The following is a 15,519-nucleotide window of genomic DNA, read 5'->3' as shown; positions in this document are numbered from 1 at the left end:
ATATAAGTTAGTTGTGGCATTTAGATAATTATTCCACCAGTCTGTGTAATACTCTCTTTAACTGACCTGTAGGTAGGAGTTGTTTAGGGGAGGCTTTCAGATTCAGTCAGCTTTTCTCTTTAAATATAACTTTTGGGCGTGAAAGGGGAGAGAGATCTTGGCCTTGGTTATTAGTCAGGCATTGAAATGAATACTTTTATTTAAAGCATGACTTAAGCAATCAACAGGACTATGTAGCACTTTAAAGACTAACAAGATGGTGCTACATAGTACTGTTTTTTGTTCCAGCTACCCAGACTAACATGGCTACATTTCTATCACTATTAAGCAATCAAGATTCCCTGATTTGAAAGAGAATTTGAATTTTATTCCAGCACCTGAATTCTCTTCCGCTGATGTTGTGTCCACTCCTGTTTGATTGTTTTCCACTGATTGCAGAAATTTTGTTCTTTAGATTTGATGTGTGAGCTGCACTACTCAGATGTTCTATAGGGAAAAGTCTGGTATAGACGATGCCTAAAAGGGAAAAGGAAACATGACTGTATGTGCTGTCCACTTGGCACCATTGCTACTAGCAATAAAACTTGTCCTTTTCAAACACATGTGTGAGTGAAGATCTAGAGTGGCTTTTTCCAAAGACTTGGGGGACTTTTAAAATAAACTATGGCTCAAGCCAAAATATAGCTTCCATCAGTTGCCAGGGCATGTCATTTACAGGTTTACTGTCCCTCTGTGGAAGGCTTATGCACTTGTCAAAAGAAAAAGCGGGGAGAGGGAGTCTATGTCTTCTGTACTTTTTTCAAACCTCCTCTTCCTGCCATGTGCGTTCCTAAAGCTGTCATAAAAGGTATCCCAAGATGCTTATTACTGAGCTTCCCTCTGGAGATATGATTAAAGCCAGATGAGACAGAGCCCCGAAACACAGTCCCTTTGTTAGAGAAAACAAAGGCCTTGGTAATTGGATTCACATTGAGTGAGGCACTTAAAACAGCAAAGTAACAAGAAAAATCTGCCGGGTTATGTCATAACTGCCAGGGTGGGTGTTATGTTATTTTAAAAGAGCGTGACCGTCTCATTTTTTACTAGCCTAGTCTGGTATATTGAAGTAGGAGACTAAAAAAAATCCCCAATTGTAACATATTTTACACAACCGACAGGGAGCATTTGGGACATTAAAAACAATGGGATACAAACCAGCTCACTATATCTTTGAAACATCTATAAACCAATAAGACATTGGCCAGTTTTGCAGTGTGTGAAGGGAAGAGGTTATGTTCCACAAGACTTCAATGATGGCAAAAGTCTCTCTCAGCTTATCAGTCATTCTTAAACCTCATTTCTTTGGCTCATATATAAACTCTTGGTCCATGCAGTCATTTTCCATAGTTCAGTGGCTAATGCAAGTAGGAATTGATTGTCACTGACTTCTTGTGTGTTTGGGGAGAAAATTACTAAATACCAACTATAAAGACAGATGTGAGCTAAATATAGATCTTATTGCAAAATTATTTGTCTCAACCTTGTAGATTTTATAAACATTGGCTTTCATTTGTGCATTAATAAAAGGTCTCTAGAGAACAGTTGAATGTACCAGGTTAGCAGGTCATGAAAAAGAGGCATGGTGTTGCTGTACTTGTTATTGAGACATATGAGTAACATATCACAAGGAAGATGAGAGGTGATTGTCAAAACTATTTTACATTGTATTAAGATACACAACATTAGATTTAATACACAAATAGCTATCAAGGAAATGTATCTGTTTGGCAAAAAATGGGTAAGAATAGGAATTTTATCACCAAATCCCAGTCATGTGACATGGGTGAGTCACAGAAGGGTTAATATACCTGTCACTGATTCAAATTGCTGCTCTTGTGCTTCTCACACACTGAGTTTTTCAAAGTTGCCTGTAGGAATTAGACACCCAATTTCCATTTATTTTAACTGTGTACACAGATTATTTTGGCATGTTTGCAAAAGTTCAGTCTTCATCATTCACAATTCATGTACTTCAGTAGGAAGGCATGGGGTCTGATTCTAATTCCACTGATGTGGTTTTAATTCTACAGACTTTTATGCTGTGCTCCCAAGGTTGATTCCTACAATCCCTGTTCCTTGAAGCTGCAGTGTAATTGGGCCCCACACAATGTAGTAATAGGAGTGCTGAGACACAGCATACTTTCTCAGGTACTGGGCACCAGATGTATCACAAATTTCACAGACTAGTGCTGCAAGCTGATGCAGCTAGTGGCTAGTTATCTTGGGCTCCCCTCACCGATGACTGCATTGGAGATCTTTTTATACTGTCCTCCTGTCATCCAGATGTAGTTATTACCCCAAGTCCCCTAATCCTTGTGGGTGACAATTAGGCCATAATCCCGTGCTGTCATCTCTTATTATCTTTCCTTTGCACCTTCTCTTTTATGCTCAGCCACCTGTTCATTGCCTTCACTTTGTCTGAGCTTGCAGTCATATCAGATTGACCCATCCCCCAGGCTTAAGACCCATGCCTGGGACATCTTGGCTGAACAATGGCCTATTTCATGTTACTGCCCTTTAGAGAAACTGGAAGAGCTGCTCCCAGATTCACCTGTAGGTTTCCTTTTTCGCCTGTTCCACTCCTTGACTGCAGTTTTGCTGTTTCCCCACAGGCTTTATTCAAACTTCTATTCTGTTGCTGGAGTTTCTGCCAGCAGAAACCTGCTCCTGTGCTGAGCTCTCCGATTCTCAACCAGCCACCTTATCTGACACCTTGCCTATAATACCACAGGCCATTGACCTAAGTTACACAACTTCACGCACTTAGGTCTGCTTACTGCGCTGTTTTCACCCCATGGTAAGTTGACAGCTGATTCTCTCCCGTTGACTCCTGTTATTCTTCTCATTTTGGTGGTGTACAGGAGTTGATAGGAGACCATTTGGTGGTTGATTTATTGTGTCTAACAGAAATGTTGATAAAGGGAGTCAGAAAAAATGGTTTGACCAATTTTCACTTTTGGTGACTTTTGTACATTGACAGCACTTTTGTGGCCAAACCTTCCCAGTGTAGACATAGCCTCTGTAAAGTCTTCCAGATGGGGAACAGCCAGGTTCCAGAAGAGAGAAAATGTTGTGGTTGAATCCCATCACATAGATGGAGGGATAAAAGGATAGATAAAACTGCCATAACCTTGGGGCAATCTGCATAATCCAACATCCCACAATTAAGGTGTATTATGTCAACTATGTCTAGAGAACTTTAAAAGCTTTAGAAGCCAACCCTGAATTTCCATACCAGATCCTTTTAGAAATATCAGTAGCGGTATAATTATTACAGCATCTAGTGTTGTCACAGTGAGAGAATGACACAGAAAAGAAAGAAAGAAGCCTTTTCAACTGCTGCAAATGCATTCCACATTTGTCTCCAGTCTGGCTTCATGCTCGCAGAAACCTGAGCCACCAGTAATGCACCAGATGTGCAGAAAGAGCATCCGTTCCTCTTGTTATCATAGGCAGCCACACTTACAACAACAGTGACTTGTGCTTTGATTGCTTGTCTAAAACTAAAATTCAATTATGCAGTGCAGGCAGGCTTTGCTGTGACACAGAGGGTTAGAAATTAATGTTAACACTGTTTCTGGTTAAGACTTTTTGTGTTGATAAATAATTCATAAGGCAGTTAGCTCTTTGAGTCTGACAACACAAGAATATATTAATACAGTAGACTCAGCTAAAGGTCAGCCCTGAACAGTGAAGCATCTGAGCCATCTTTTATTCATTTTCTGACACAGACTCATTAATTATTACCGCGTTTGAAGGTCTGCACGGGAAGAACGCTAATGAGAAAAAGGATATTGAGCTTGATATCTGACACTCACTCTTTGAAATGACTTTAGAAAAAAATCAGAACAATACATAACAGGCCAAGTAAGATCTTTTTTTAAAAAAGTGTGTTTGTGGGAGGAGGGAAGACATGGGAGGAGTGGGAGAAATCACTTGAACTGAACCAGATACTGTTTGGGTGAGTCGTAGATGATGAAGCTGGAGGATGATTCTGGAAAAGTGTTTTCCACTGCAGTGTATGCATTTTTTTAATGCAACTCTTTTGAATAAGACCACAGCCCCTTTGCATCTTGTTTATGTTCACTTTGAGTTTGTCTTCGTCATTTTTCATCTTGCAGGCCACTTACTTTTGCATGCTTAGAGTATAGGTTAAACAGGTTGTAAATGGGACAGGAGTGATTTTGTGTCACTGTCATCTGCTGCTTTTTCAAACAGATTAAATTCCTTGTGAAAACCACCTTCATCCACTTGTCTATAAGGCCATCTATCCTGGAAGCAAAGTTTACTACTTGCTTATATTTCCACTGAAGGGTGAGAAGAAAACTTGGTTTATTCACTATGTAAATGAAACATCCCTACTGCTTTTAGTTTATTAATAAATGTGCAAATATATAGCAGACCAATTCTTCATCCATAAATTAAAGTATGGACTTCCATGAAAATAAGTAGAGCTGTGGCAATTTACACCAATGGGGTGTCTGATCCAAAACATATGCATACAGGCAGTCCCCGGGTTACGTACAAGATAGGGACTGTAGGTTTGTTCTTACGTTGAATTTATATGTAAGTCGGAACTGGTACATATTATAGGGGAAACTCTAGCCAAACATTTCTCCAGAGCTAAGTTTTATTCTCCCACACCTCACTTCCCTCAGTCCTTTATTCTCAAGCTGAGGTGTCTGTTGAGAAAAGCCGCTCCTTGTCTCCCTGGTCTGCTGGGGGGAGGGGCGCTAGCTTCGCGTCTCCCTGGTCTGCTGGGGGGAAGCAACTAGTGCAGGGTTGCCTCACCCCGTTTGTAAGTAGGGATCTGATGTAAGTCAGATCCATGTAACCCGGGGACTGCCTGTATACCATTTAGGTCCAGATTTTCAGAAACTCTCAGCAGCCACCACATCAGGGGATTCTTAAAACTTCTAAATATCAAGCCAGTTGGTCTTTAAGCTACAAATATATATTACAATATGTCTTGCCTACTCCAGATTAGGAATGTTAACAATCAGTTAAAATGGTAACCATGTTGGTTAAAATGGTAACTCAGCAGTTACATGCCTACATGAGGGATGTTAAATGTAGGTTATCTTAGTAATCGAGTAGATTTTTTAATCAACTACTTGATTATGTGATAAGGGAAGGCAGCCCTGCTCAGTCCCAGCTCGCACCAGGACCACACCCTTCTGCGGATCTGCAATTTAAAAGGCAGTAGGAGCCAGACAGCCTCCCCCCTCCCACTCCTACTGCCTTTTAAATTGCAGAGCCGCAGCGAGAGGCAGAAAGATGGAAAATGCAAGTAGTCAACTAATCAACTACTCTCTTATCGCTAGGTTATAGGCACTATAGGCCCTGCAGTATAAAGCTAAAATAAGCCTGCAGTGAAGATTCCCCTGGAGCAGGGCTGTGAGTGGGGAAGAATTTAACCAATAACATTAACTGATAAGCTTATTGTTTAAACTCTAAGGCCTGGTCTATACTAGACCAGGGAGGTCAGCTTAAGATACACAACTCCAGCTGTGCAAAATGCATAGCTGGGGTAACCTTACTTTAAGCCAAGCCGTGGTTCTCCCGTTGATTTTCCTTACTCCTCGCGGAAGGAGTAGTGCTGGACACCAGTTGGGGGCTGCCCTCAGCATTCGATTTATGGGTCTATACTCCAAAGTATCCATCTTCTCATAAGTATAGGTGTACCCTAACATCCCTATTCCAGACGTCACTGGAATATTCACCATGCTCTGTCATATGTTTGCAAGACTGGATTCATATAAACATGTACATGCAATTATGTTTTTGTATTCTTTATCCTAATGAAAGCTACCCATTTTAAGTGCATATATTCATGTCTGTTGGAAGCTGACCTTAGGTTTTACTGGTACATTGAGGTAAATGGAAGCCTGGTTGTACCAGGGTACCAAAAAAATCGGATTATTTTGTGTTTCATTAAATCTTGCTTAGACAAATACATACATTTAGTAAATTTTCTGCAACTGAGATTAAAATTACTTTGTGGAATTAAAGATATAGACTCAGAAATTTCCCTCGTTAACATAAAAACTGCTAAAATATATTACAGAAATATTATTTGCTTGATTTCAAGTTCTGCTTTTAACTCTCATCCTGTGATGTCTTGGTACTACTTTTGTCAGAGCTAAAATGACCCACTCTTTGAAGACCTCTACACAGTTGAGGTACAATGGGAAAATTTTCAAGCTGGAGTAAATATTGTATAGTTGAATTATTAACTACCAGCTGCACTGACATACCATCAAATATAGTACCCCTTTTTCCCTTCTCATGGGAATTGCTATAATATAAAATAATCTATGCTTTTACTAGAACTGCTAACTAAGTCTCCATTTCTTAAACAAGCAAATGATGATTCAGGTCTGTGAAAATATTAGCATGTAATATAACATCTCTGGAAATGTAGTTTTTGCTACAGCTGTGTATAAATTTGTTTAATGGGTCTCTAACTCACCATCAGACTCATAAAGGCAGCCACTGTACAGGCTATTAGGCTGCAGTAACTTAATTGCTCGTTAATTGGGTAATTAGTGCTTTGTTTTGCTTTAAAGCCTAAACACTCATAAAAAGTGAATTAGCTGAGTAAACAAGAATGGAATTTTCATGATATGCTGTCCCAGTTATTGCACATAATTAATCAACCTTTTATTATAATTCTTTTTTCTGGTGACTGCATTAGGTTGGTAGGGTGGGGATGACTATGAATCCCAACACACATTCAAAATGCACCCAGAATTTACTTCATTAATCTTATGACTTCTCTAAAGTGTGTCTACACTGCACCGTTAGCTCAAAATAAGCTGTCCAATTTGTGCTATGAAAACTGTGTCGCTTATTTCATGTATATTTTGAAATAGCTTATTTTGCAATTTACGCTGTCTACACAGTGCCAAATTTCAAAATAACTTGCTATTCCAAAATGCTCCTTTTACTGGGACGTCAGAATAAGCTTTCTGTTCCTTCAAAATCTATTTTGAAATAATGGGCTGCTTCAATAAACATGGAATAATTATTTCAGGATACTTCTGGTATCCCAAAATAGGTCCGCAGTGTAGATGTACCCTAAGAGCCTAATTCCATATTGACAAATCCCATAACCCTCACTTAAACCCTATTGTTTTCCATGAGGTTCCTAAAAAGAATAGAAGTCCAAATGCATGAATGACTTACATGATTGGGTCTTAAGGTTGAGTTACTGTTAGGCAGGATATGCCCATGGGCAAGGAATTCTTTTTATGCCTTCTCCCCTTTTCCATCTCCCCAAGTATTAATTTTAATTCCATAGCATAGAGCAATCTACCAGAATTACCATATGCTGTAAAAACAAGATTTTTTTTACCAGGGTCTGTGTTAACATGGAAGCACAATACTTCTGTGATCTTTGGAGAAGAGACAGCCCTGCAGATGGATGTGCTAAGCCAGTGGTTCTTAACTTGTTTCAGTCCACGGACCACTAGGCCAATCAAAAAATGTTCATGGACCACCTCCAGCACATGTAGCACAGGACAAATGACACAGCAACTGCTCAGCACGACGGTGGCAGCTACACTGACACTCAGAGCCTCAGACAGAAGTTACTGGCAACACAACACGGTTGCGTCCTAGGTGACGCTATGGATGACGTGCCGTGTGCTTGTGAACATGGCGTAAAATAGCCTAACGGCGGCGCCTGCTCACGCCGTGTGACTTTGGACAAAGTTCCTGTGGACCACCAAAAAAGTCACCATGGACCACCAGTAGTCCATGGACCACCAGTTGAGAACCACAAACCACAGTTCTAAGCAGATAAAATGTGTCCTAATTTCCTTTTTTTTTTTTAAAGAGCAATAATATTAAAAATGAGATTTAAAACCTGCCTGTATCCAATAGTTAATGGCTTCTTACACACACGCCCAGACACAAATACATGCACCACCCCCCCCCACCACGCACACACAGTCTCTTAACCCCTGAAAGTGTTGTTTGTGTTATTTGAGTGTCGCAAAGACTGCCATTTCCTCCAATACTCAAAAAATCAGCATCCTTAATCAGGCATTGTGGCCTTTTTTCTGAAGAGCACTTGTGGTAAAATTCTGTAAATGCTCCACTGTGCTTTTCTTGTGGTGCTGGACTTTGTTTAATTGTGATTTAATTGGATCTGAGACCTTCTGAACAGTAGAGGAGGGAGAAGTATTAATTTATTTTTATTATTACTGTTGTTTAAAGGGTTGGATTTAGAAAGGAACTTGCATGGTGATCTGTGGAAGATTGCTCATGTACTTTATGTAAAGGGTAACATCCCGCTCTTGCTTTCACTGGTCAAGTCAGTGGAATTAAATCTGGATTTATACTATTAAAGTGAGAATTTATTCCAAAGTCAATGTTGTCCCAAGCAGAAATCAGTAATAGACTATTTAACAGCCTGAGGAAGGTTTGAGTAAGGACTTTAGCATTTGGCTTATGATAAAGTACAAAACACGACATGGTGAAAGTAATTTTTTTATTTGGCATTTGTGGTCAGATGTCAATATTAAATGTAAATACAATTACCATAAAATTAGACAACTTTCACTGCAATGCAGCTGAGTTTTTTACAAAAAATGGTACTGAACCACAAAGACATTTTATTAGCAAGCTGAAAAGGAAACATCTGTAAAGTTTTACATGTACGAGATCTTTGAATTATAAATATTTGACCTATTTGAGATACATGAAGTTAAACTACCTTTTTTCATGTTATCCCTGTACATTCACATCCTTCAGACTCTACCCTATATGTTTCTATTACTTCTTTATAGAGCCATTTCTTGGTTGCTCTGTGTCTTTAACATCATCAGAAAATCAATGGTCTGGCAGTAAGCAAGCCATTCAATGGTTGGGTTTCATATAAACATTCTTCTGTATATGTATTGGTATTTAAAATGCAGCAGACCAAACAGAGTCTGCTGCTCTTTGCTACCTGGAACTAGTGGTTAGGCTGGGAAATAGAATTGGAGCAGCAGCATATTTCTAGATTTTAAAATATTGGTCAGATATAGAACAACATACATCCTTGTGGTTGAAGCAAAAGGGAAGGCTAAGAAGACTGATCTGATGAATTGACACTGGAAAACCTTGTGGATTTTACCCATTAATGCTCATGACCTAATACATTTGTGCCACAGGACTGATTGTTGCTAAAAATCTTGAGTGGCCATACATTTTACTAATTGTGGGTTTCTCCAAATCAAGACACTCCATGAAAACAAAAACAAACCCCAAGCAGAGCTAGTTTCACCCCAAAAGAGTGATGCACCAGAGATTCCTAAAAGTTAACTATTGCTATTGATTTAATATGAAAGTTGGTCTGATACTATAAAATCAGAAGCTCCAGGGGGTAGCAGAGTTAGTCTGTACAGGATAAACTCCGGTCATCTGAAGAAGTGGGCTGTGCCCACAAAAGCTCATGATACCATCTACATATTTTGTTAGTCTATAAAGTGCTACCAGACTATTTGTTGTTTTTTAAGTTTCAACTATAAAATGTCAGACAGAGATACTTTAAAAAAAAACACTGCAGAGAGATAGAGAGAGGAAGAGAACATGAGGAAATGAAATTAAATGAATTTTGGGGAAAATATGTATATAGCTCCTTAAAGAAGATAAATAAAGTGATTGGTTTCAATACTACCAATTTTTGTTACATACTCTGCAAAAGTATCATAGGTGTGCTGTCTTTGTACACCTCAGTCACAGTTCCTATTCCTTTCTTGTTTTATTAATAATCTCGTATTATTAACCCTTGTTGAACAGCATTTCATATTAATTTTGGACAAGTGAGGAAAAGTACTGTGAAATTCTTACTATTCACATTCTTTCAGGCCTTTTCTCCCTTTCAGGCTTTTTCTAGTCAGTATTGAAATATTGGCTTCTCAAAAATTGACTGGATTTTTAAAATTGGCTGAAGATTTAAATGCCTTGGATTAAACACGTTTCAGCTTTTTTATGAACATATTTTTAAGCTGTGTGAGAAATATATCTTTCTATCAAATGATGATTTATCATCCATTAACACACAGGCTGCATTATTTGGCACATGCTACAGAAAATAGATGGCAGGTTTCCTGTTAAGGTAACCACAGCTTGCCGCTGTGTCTCGCCTGCATAATGAGTGAAAAACATACATGCACACTTATCCAGAGTGTGGTGTAAATTTTTGAAGCAGACTACTGCAGAAGTGAAGTAAACTTGATTTATTATTTCACAGCCACATCAGTTCCACTCATTTTTTGAAAATTTGACTGTAGGAGAAGGAGAAGAAAGAGGAAAAATATAAAATTTAAACAACAAATAGTCTAGTAGCACCTTAAAGACTAACAAAACATATAGATAGTATCATAAGCTTTCGTGGACACAACCCACTTCTTCAGATGAATGGAGTATTAAAAGTCCAGATCTAAGAATTAATAGGGGAAGAAGGCGCTGGGGGGGGGGGGGGGGGGCGGGGAGGGAGGCGGAGGGAAATAGTGAATTAGAGTGTTCAAGTTACAAGAAGCTGATAAGAACAATTTGTACCTTCTGTAAGTACCTGTTGTTTAGTTGGTTGAGTCATTAGGATGTGGAAGGCAGTGTGTTAGCCAGCGAATGTCTTTATTCATCCTCTGTCATAGAAATCAAACTTGTAAATGAAGTTAAGTTCCAATGCTTCCCTGTGTATTTGGCTTGTGGAATTGGCCTGAAACAATAGGGTAACTTGGAGATCCATTAATGAGTGCCCGGGCAGGTTAAAGTGTTCTCCAACAGGTTTCTGTGTATTGCCTTTTTGGATATCTGATTTGTGTCCATTCATTTTTCTAGTTTGGCCAGTATAGATGGCAGTGGGGCATTACTGGCATTTGATGGCATAGATCACATTAGTGAATGTGCAGTTAAAAGAGGCCCTGAAGTAGCTGAATCCAGTGAACAAATCACTTCTGAAGATATGTGGACAGAGTTGGCACCCCCGGGGCAGATTGCAGGGGTGGGTTCCTGGGTGATTATGATGGAGGTTGCGTGGTTACTGGAAAGAGAAAGAAAAATATGGACTTTGTAAACAATAGATGTTTTAACAAGTTGGACACTTTCTACCCCTTTTTATTCTGAGTGTTTGTAGTCTGTTAGTGACAGGCAACATCCATACTCAAAGACAATGTAATGAAGGTTATCTTGTAGTTAAGACTTGTGGGGTTTGGGGGAAGGAAAGAAAGGGTTGCCTTTGATAAAGCCAGCCACACACTCACAAACTGAAAGGCAGTGCAGTGACCAGTCATAAATGAAACATTTTCCCATGATTGCTTGGGATGCCTTTATGCCCTTGCTTTTCTCTGTGCCTCTTGTTTTCTGGTTTGAGGTTTTTGTTTTTTGTTGTTGTTTTTTGCAAGGGGTGGGGGGGAAAGGTTGTGTGGCTTCAAAGAGTGAAATGCTTCACTTGGAACTTGAAAGCATGCTATCAGAACAGACTCAAACTCCTTCTCTAATTGTATTGTAGATACTATTATTATGTAACCCTTCTGCCAGGTAGCACCAGCAGCAGCCAGGGCAGGTTCAATATCTCTATCATCCATAACAGAACTGGCCCCATCCAGTAACCTCAGAAATTTACAAAATCCCCTTGAGAGGCAGTGCTTCCCCATGCACAAGCACAAACTCTGAGTGTGTAAGAAACTTTTAATAAAAGGGGAGAGAAGTAACGTGGCATTAATTTGGGAAAACACCAGAGAGTTCATAACCAAAACTACAAATAAACGTCCCAGCTCAAGCAGGTTGGGCAGTGTCCTTTTCCTATCAGATAGAGGCAACAAGTGGGGGGGCAGGAGAGGGTGGCATTTCATAGGGGCAGCGCTGCTTGGAGCCCAGGGTCAGCTGGGGACTCCCCAGCTGACCCCGGGATTTGTGCAATGCTGTCTAAGGTTACCAGGTAGGACCCCCCCCCCCAAAACTGGGCACACTTGATCATGGATGGAGGGGAGGGACCAGCTAGGAAGGGGATGGAGCTGGCCGGAAGGAAGGAGGGCTGGAAGCAGGGCTGGCCAGAAGGAAGGGGGGGTGCAGTCACTGGCCGCAGCCTGAGTCCAACAGACTGCATCCCCAGCAAGCACTCCCTCTAGTTGCTAGTAGAATCCGGGTGGGGGTGGAGGGAGTAGCTGGGAGCCCCTCCCCCTGCCCAGCTTCTGCATGCAACTAGAGGCTCCGAGCTGGGAGGCGGGGCTGCGATTGGTGCTGGGAGCCTCTGGTTGTGTGCAGAAGCAGGCGGGGGGAGTGGCTGGGAATCACAGCCACTGCCCCCTCCCCGCCCCACCCTGCTTTTGCATGTGACCACAGGGCTCCCAGCACCAATCGTGACCCGCCTCCCAGTCACTTCCCCACCCCCACCAGGCTTCCGTCCGGTGCCCAGTCGGAAATTCAGAAAATACCGGACATGGCACATGTCCGATATTTTTTGAATTTTTCTACCAGACAGAGGGCGCAAATACCGCACTGTCCGGTAGAAAACCGGACACCTGGCAACTCTAATGCTGCCCCCTTTGAAATGCGGCAGCAGCGTTTCAATGGGGAAGTGCTGCCCTATCAAACGAATCAAATAGTTGATGCAAAATGCATTGACTATTCAATTAGTCAATTACACAACACTTAACATCCTTACTCTGCACCCCACTCACAGTCACTGCCCTTGGTCAGGGCAGACCCAGCATTCAGAGGTGATCTGCAGAGTTCACCTCTCATTCTGAGCGGGGAGTGGTAGGAGGCATCTCACCCACTCAGCTGGTCACTCACCATCTGCCTGTTCGCTGCTCTCTGGCGCCGCTCCTCTGGCCATTCATCACTCCTCGCTGCTGCTGCTTTGCTAGTTACTCCTCACACCTCTCTCTTGCCACCCTGCTCATTACATCTTCTGCTGGCTTGTGGTGTATTTGGCTCTGGGCCAAACCTACTGATTTCAGCTCTCAGTGATTTCAACTCTTGGTCCAAAGCACAGTCCAGCCATAAGAGATTCCAGTATCCACTGGAGCAAATTTACCTACAAAAGAGATCCCTTATGGAGCCTCTCTGTAACTATCATTGAAACAGTAGAGAGAAACAGGTTGAGCTAATCTTACAGCTCATTCCTGAGCATGCAGCCTGCTGACTCACCTCCCTCCCCAGCTTGCTTAATCTATAGGGCTCTGAAAGAGGAGCCTCTGTCCATCCAAGTGTATTTATACTGTCAGGGTCTGTCCTTTTAACTGAGTTAAACACATTCTGACTTTTCTGCATTCCCACAATAACTGCAAGCATTGGTGGTCATATCTTACATGTTCTGAATTTAGTGTTAACACAATTTGTGACCTCACAACAGCCAAAGTGGTTATAATGGACAAACACCTTCTAACAGTTGAATATCTATCAGGTCTGACCAAACTTAGTGAACTGTATTTACATAATCATACCCAAGATTGCCTTTTCATTCCAGCTGGCTGTAATGGAAGCATTGATTCAGATCCTGCTTGCATCTAGACATTACTGTTCACACAACATGGGCCAATTCCTGCTCTCAGCTAGGAGCAATGCAACTTTCATTGACGGACGTGCCTTTAGATTTTTATTAGTAAAACTGGTCATAAAGGAGAACGTGAGTTATGATGAGACCATGTCCCTGAGAGGCTGCAATTACTTTTGTTTGGCATCTCCTAAGTGGGAGGTAATTGCAGCACAAGAGTCCCTGGCAATATAATTCCAATAGTTAGACTGTCAAATTACCTTCTAGAACATTTTACCTCCACTAAATCACCTAAAGTCCATGAAGTTATGGCACAGAACTTTGTTTTTTTTTTTTTTTTTTTTTTTTTGTCAAACACCCACACACATTTCTAACCACATACCACTCAGGCGACCAATTTAGGAAAAACTGGAAGGACAACTATGCACAGTTTTTCCTGCAGGAGAGAACAATCTAATATTGTGTTATCAGTTATCATAGTCATCATTTCTTGTATAATAATAAGGATAAATGGTCTTGGCATGTTTTCATTGCAGCCCTCTTCAGAGAGTCCAAATACTGAGATCCAAGGACTAAGCAGCCAATTGGCAGCTGTTTCTGTCTGTCTCTTTAGAAGAGTTTTTCAGAGGGACTAGTGCATGATAAAGAGCATGGGAGAAGTTCAGGCTGATGAATTCCCATACATGCAGATCGGTAAATCTGAAAATTCACCATCGTTGCAGCAGAAAACTTTTTGGATAAAGTTGGATGTGCATTTTAAAAACATTACCTTGGCAAACACTTTTGGTGACCAATTGTCCCGTGTCTTCACTGTACAATATATTCAGTTACTCCAATTATTATCTGTTATAATTAATCATATATGTAGTACCTTTGCTGCACTTTGCCAAAAGAAAGAGAGACTTCATTTGCCCGCAAAAAATTACAGCCCAAGATATTAGACCAATGAAGGCATGGAACAACAGTTCAAGCAAAGAAAGGAATAGATAGATAATTGACTTGCAGAAATAGATAAAAAGAATTTTTGAGGAAATAGATTAAGAAGAGGTTGAAGGAGAGAAGAGCTAGACGAGGATTTAGACTACAATTGAGAGAGATGGTATGAAAGAAATAGCAGAGCACAGAAGGGAAGAAGATGAGGAAGCCAGTAATGAGAGAATGAAAAGGAAGGGCAATCTTCTTTTAAAATGCCATGAGAGCTAATGCAGTGTTTGACATTCTACGCTGATTAAAACCAGATTTAACTCAATGTGATAATGTGCCTGAGATGAGTTTGGTGATCTCAGTTCTGTCCCCATCAGATAGATAGTTGTATGGATCACAGAAACATTACATCTTTGCATGACTCTGATTCTCTGCCAACGGAGGCTCAGTGTTGGAATACCAGGGGCAATTGTGACAAGGTGTGCTGTAGGAATGTTGACAGCACTTTGTGGAGAGTGACGCTTACAAAGTTTTGGCCTAAAAGGCACTTTAAAAAAACCCACCAAAATAATTGTTTCCCTTGGAAAATAGCAGGAAAAAAAGGAATGGTTTGCTTGTGAAACTGCCAATTCCCCATTTTCCTAGTAATACAACTTTTGGTAGATTTGGGTAACTTTAACTAGGCTCCCCTTTCCTCCAGCATATGCACAGCTTTTTAAATTATTTTAATAAGGAATATAGTGTCCAAATTAGAACAGTTACAAAATTCTAACCATTTACTATATGTCTGAGAGAGTTTGTTCATCTATCTGTCCGTTCCTCCATCTGTGAGTCTGTTTATTCAAGAATTTGGTATTTAGCTTCCTCTTATATGGGTGGTTGGTGAAGGTAGAGCTGGGGGATGCAACCCCCTAACCATGGGCAGGGGAAGAGAGTGGGGGGGGGGGGCACACACTTATCCCAGCCCTCCCAGACCTGGAGCACTGGGGAGGGAGGAAGGCACATGGCATGGCCCTAGCCTCCCCTGTCCCGGAGCACTGGGGGAGGGAGGAGTGTGCACCATG

At 40.9% G+C, this 15,519-nt stretch overlaps 1 protein-coding gene across 12 annotated transcripts in view; it reads left to right on the top strand.

Annotated features, from left to right (window-relative positions):
• Positions 1-15,519, top strand: part of FBRSL1 (fibrosin like 1) — a 1,065,261-nt gene that overhangs the window by 648,525 nt on the left and 401,217 nt on the right. Inside the window, exon 1 of one of the 12 annotated variants that reach the window (XM_075898376.1) lies at positions 2,771-2,836. The exons of the other annotated variants lie outside the window; for them this stretch is intronic. Coding sequence (XP_075754491.1) covers positions 2,834-2,836 — 3 coding nt within the window. The 5' untranslated portion in view covers positions 2,771-2,833. Of the gene's footprint in view, positions 1-2,770; positions 2,837-15,519 lie in introns of those variants that run through there. 12 annotated transcript variants of the gene reach the window in all.

Source organism: Pelodiscus sinensis, chromosome 15 (genome assembly GCF_049634645.1).
Source record: "Pelodiscus sinensis isolate JC-2024 chromosome 15, ASM4963464v1, whole genome shotgun sequence".
Classification (NCBI taxonomy): domain Eukaryota; kingdom Metazoa; phylum Chordata; order Testudines; family Trionychidae; genus Pelodiscus; species Pelodiscus sinensis.
This window is presented reverse-complemented; position numbering and strand designations above follow the sequence as displayed.